General features: G+C 48.6%; 1 protein-coding gene across 1 annotated transcript; it reads right to left on the reverse strand.

Moving 5' to 3' along the window:
- Window positions 1-211: 211 nt before the first annotated feature.
- On the reverse strand, window positions 212-4,608 carry IRF2BP2 (interferon regulatory factor 2 binding protein 2; the record flags this gene model as incomplete). The annotated part of the gene is made up of 2 exons (XM_015596251.1): window positions 212-3,855; window positions 4,428-4,608. Coding segments are annotated over 2 exons (897 nt in total), but the record flags the coding sequence as incomplete, so codon positions are not given.
- Between the last annotated feature and the right edge of the window lie 7 nt (window positions 4,609-4,615).

The following is a 4,615-nucleotide window of genomic DNA, read 5'->3' on the forward strand; positions in this document are numbered from 1 at the left end:
ATCCAGTCGCCCTTCCCCAGTCCCGGGCACTTTCTTCCCCTCCCATCGGTCGCCTTTTTTGTCCTGTCTTTTACCTCCTGTTCTTCTGCAGTTCTAGCCAAACCCCAACCCCAAACCCACACATCCTTCAAGTCGCACTGCCCTTGGTGATTAGAGCAACAGCCATTCTAACCTTAACTTGCGAAACATTAAAAAAATGCCTCGGAAAATGTTCAGTGCTCCCAATTTTATTTTTATTTAATGCTAAAAGTTAAAGGAAAAAAAAAAGATACTGTAAATCTGACAAATGACAGAATGCAGGTGATATTTCCACAGTGTGATTTTAAAATATAATGTTGATATCTGAGATTACACTCACTTGGGTTGACAGGAGTTTCATCATATATAGAAAAAGTTATCACCTTCAACTTAAAAAAAAAGGAAAGGTCAAAAGGTGGCACACTTTTAAAATACTCGGTGGCCAAGGAAAGGTATATAGTAAAAGCTGTAAACCATGTGTACGTTCTCATAACTTTTAATGTGAGGCCACATGAAAGACAGTACATCTGTTAAATTCTATAAATTGTTAAAGCAAAGAAAGGGAAAGCTCCGACACCCCACCCCCTAATATTCCGAGTATTAAAAGCACAGCTGAAATGTTAGGATTTGCAATCTGATACTGCCCGTGTACAGTAAGTAGCTTTCTGACATTTTTATCCAGCTGTGGGGGATCTCCACACTGTCATCAGGTACAACAAAAGATCAAACCCATGTCCCAATGTTAACTTTTTAACTTAAGAGAATGCCAGGAAAATAACCCAGATCGACATTTCCCAGCTGCGAGCCTTCCACAAAGGCCACCCAGGGGCCAGGCAGACTCACACGCGACTTATTTTTTTAAGAGGAGTAACCTGCGCGCAACACACAGCCCTTTAAAGCTGTTGGTTTTCTCTCCCGGAAACTCCGGTCCAGAGAAACCACAGGTTGCCTTTCCCACAGCTGGATGGACTTACTCAAAACAGCGGGATGGTTCTGTATTAATCTTTTGGGAAAGCTTATCTGTATTCAGATTGCAAAACATACAGATAGCTACCACAAATTAGGTCAAGTGACTGATAAACTTGTAACATCTACGAGGTCAAATTCCAGTTTATAATAAAGTGCCTAGATACGCATTTATACAACAGACCATAATAGTCGAATTCTTTACAAATGTCTTTATGGGCATGTAAGACAGACTGTTTCTGCATGTGTACATTTACATAAGAGAAACCAGTCCGATCTGAGTCATAGCTACTCCAATTAAAAAAAAAAAAAAGTGTAACAACAAACTGGTTAATCATGCAGGTCTGCTTGTGACATAACGATGGCCGGTAAGGTGAATCTGCACAGCGTCGGTGATGGGTGCACTCATTCCAAACACTACGAAAAAAATACTGGACTCGGTGCAGTATCCGATTTCCAAGTGTTAATAACCTGACCATTAAAAAATATTTGAACGATTTCAAAAAGACAAAAACATAACCAAAAAAAATCACCCGAAGTGGGCAACAATCTATATTCTCAAATTAAAACAGAAGCAGGGTTGTGAACGATACACGTAACTTGTAATAGACCTCGAAGCGATGATTCAGCCTAATGACAGGTCCAAGTTACAAACACCTGAACGTAAAAGGACGTAAAATAGTGTTCCCGAGGATGTTAAGTCATAACAGCACAAAGGAGAAACCAGGATCGCTGTGAGACAACTACTCCTAATAACGGATGATTTATTGGTTTAAGAAAAAATCATTTGACTGATGCAAAATAGCGATCGAAAGAAATTAGTTTACAAAAGGCTTCTAAAAGTAGTTTGAGGGGTGGGGCCTGTCTATGATGTGAAACCTTTTCTTTGATTTTCACTAGTTTGTCATTGTTTTCCAGAAGAACTGTATTATTCACTCGGTATTTCAAACACATGTAAGAAGATTACAGGTTTCCTCCACCCCCATTTGGGCTGTCGCTGATGTGCCCACGGGCAGTCCTGGCGGCACCGGGCGCCGCCTCTGTCTGTCACTGTACCATACTGTATTCAGCACTCACGACAAAGCAGGGTGTAGGTGACAGCATCGACAGCAAAAGCGGTACAGGTAAATGATAAAAAACAAAACACGAAACAGAAACGAAACCAATCCCCACAATCTCCAAGTTCACCTGGCCTGTAACTTCTCTTACAACTCTTTTCAAAGGAAACGACACCAGCGACAACAAACAGAGCTCCTGGGGAGGGGGAGGGGCGCCTGCGCAGAGGAAGTGGCGCTGCGGGGCCGGGCTCCGCTCCCGCGGCAGTGCCAGCCCGTCCGCACCGCCGGACGGTATCGCCGCCTCCCGGCACCGGACCGTGTATTATGTAACCGACTAGCATGCAGCATGAGCATCTCACAACTGATCACGTGGGCAGCGGACAGTGGTCAACTCTGCCTTAAAAAAAATCCCCCTCCCCCACCCCAAAACCGGTCCTGAAACACTCTCGCAGCAGCGGCTCTCAGGCAGTCAGTCCTCAATAATCCACAGCTCAACTTTAAGAACAAAACAGAGAGTCACAATCTATCTTCCTATTAACCTAAGGACGATGTTTCGGGGTGAACTTGGTATTTCCCGGTGGCATGCCCACTTCACGACAGAGCCCCTTTCAATCGCTTCCTTCCCTTCTCCACCAGCTGGCCTCCGGCCTGAGAAAGGGGCCAGCAGTAAGGAACGACAGACAGTAAGGCAATCTTACAATGTCAGAAAATGTATTTGGCTTTTTTTTTTTTTCTTTTTTTCCCCCTCTTTTTAAAATAAGTGCATACAAATACAGCTAAAAAGCATTTCGGATTTGCCAAGTGCTCTAAAAAAGCAGCGCGAGTCACAGCCTACATTGACCGGTAACTGTCACCAGGGTAATAAAGCACAGAGATATGCTAATAACGTTAACAAAAGAAGAAAATGCCTTTATAAGTACATACCTTTTGTCGTCAAAAAAATATAGAAACACAATGTATTCAAAAAATCAAAATTATACAGCCATGTTTATGGAGTCTACATTTCCCTTGTCTTGGATATATATATGTGGAGATATAGACACAATTCGAGCAGTTCTAGTTAAGGGCGATCACCGGGTTTTTCTGAAACCGGAAAGTCACGAGTCTCTCTCTTTCTTCACTTTCACGTCTCCGGCAAGGATGGTCGCGATCTCCCCTTGCATAAAGGCCCAGGGGACGTTGGAGCCCACGAGAGGGCATTTTTCTCCACTGGGACAATAGACCTCTCCGCTGGCTCCCTGCTGTTTGATGCTTTGTCTGGAGCAAGGGAAGCAGAACTTGTGCGAAGGGACCGACGGGCACTGCACGAAGTGGGTGTCCTCCAGCCGCTCGTGACAGAGGGTGCAGCACAGAGGGGCGCTGGCTGCCAGAGAGGAGTCCGGGAGGCTGGTGGGGTGCACTGGCTCCAGTCCTCCCGCGCTGCCTGCCCCCTGGCCCCCCACCTCTCTGGGACCGAGCCTTCTTTGGTTCACAGAGGACGGAGAGGGTGGGCTGCTGCTGTTCCTCCTGGTCGTGGAGTGGACCTGGGTGGCCTCTTTCGAGGCGTGACTGCCCCCTGCACTGTCTGCTACCAAGATCAGCGCAGCCATGGGGGACTGGCCATTCTGGGCCGCTTCGGGCGGCGTGGTCCGGTGGGAATGAGGGGAGGCAGTGGGTGGTGGTGGGGACACGAAAGAGGATGTAGGAGTAATAGGGATCTTGAGCCCTTCCGTGGACGTGGACAGCCACGGCTGTGCCTCTCCGTTGATCTTGGGGGGCCCGACTTCGCCTTCCGGTTCTGGAGAAGGCTTTCTTTTCCTCGCTGTTCTTGCGACTGGAAAACAAAACGAACAAAAGGGGGCAAACAGGAAATAAATGACCACGCACTGGGAAGGATCTTTCGCAAAACCAAGACATTTCTGTTCTTTAAAAGGCTGTTCATAAACCCTCACGAGTTTCACGTGCACGTGCACCTTAAAACAGCCCTATGGGGCTCTCGGGCTGTAGGGCGGTTTCAAAAAAACAAAACCACACACAGAAAATGACACACACACAACCGCCTGGTTACACGCACGCACGCGCGTAACCAGCTGGAACTGTGCAGATGAGGGCCACGGTCCCCCCGACAGGTTAAGGGCTGACTGGTGCCCCGCTCCCATCCCAGAATGTGCCGGGAAGGGAAAGCCCTGTGTCAGAGCCTCTCACGCCGTCTGACTCATCTCTGTTGTGCTGCTTCAGCACATGAACACGTTGCCGCTAAGCACTGGTTCCGCCTCGGGCAGAGCAGGAAGTTGGGTGTTTGTTGTTTCTGGGCTGGGGTAGAATGGTGAATGGAAAGGGCACCCCCACCCGCGCGCTCTGCCCCCCTTTCTCCCCGGGGCCCCCTCACTCCCCTGCCGCCCCTACCTGCTTTAGACCCGTTGGCCCCGTTGGCCTCGAACCCCAACAACCTGCCTGCAGTCAGGGCCGGCTCCTTCTTAAACTTGCTCTCGAAGGGCCCCGAGTGGCCGTGCTGGTGCAGCGCCAGCAGCGTGTCCCGCACCGTCTTGGGCCGGTTGACCCAGTCCTGCTCTCCCGGCGCGCGGCCGCGCGGC

This window comes from Pteropus alecto, unplaced genomic scaffold (genome assembly GCF_000325575.1).
Source record: "Pteropus alecto unplaced genomic scaffold, ASM32557v1 scaffold189, whole genome shotgun sequence".
Lineage (NCBI taxonomy): Eukaryota > Metazoa > Chordata > Mammalia > Chiroptera > Pteropodidae > Pteropus > Pteropus alecto.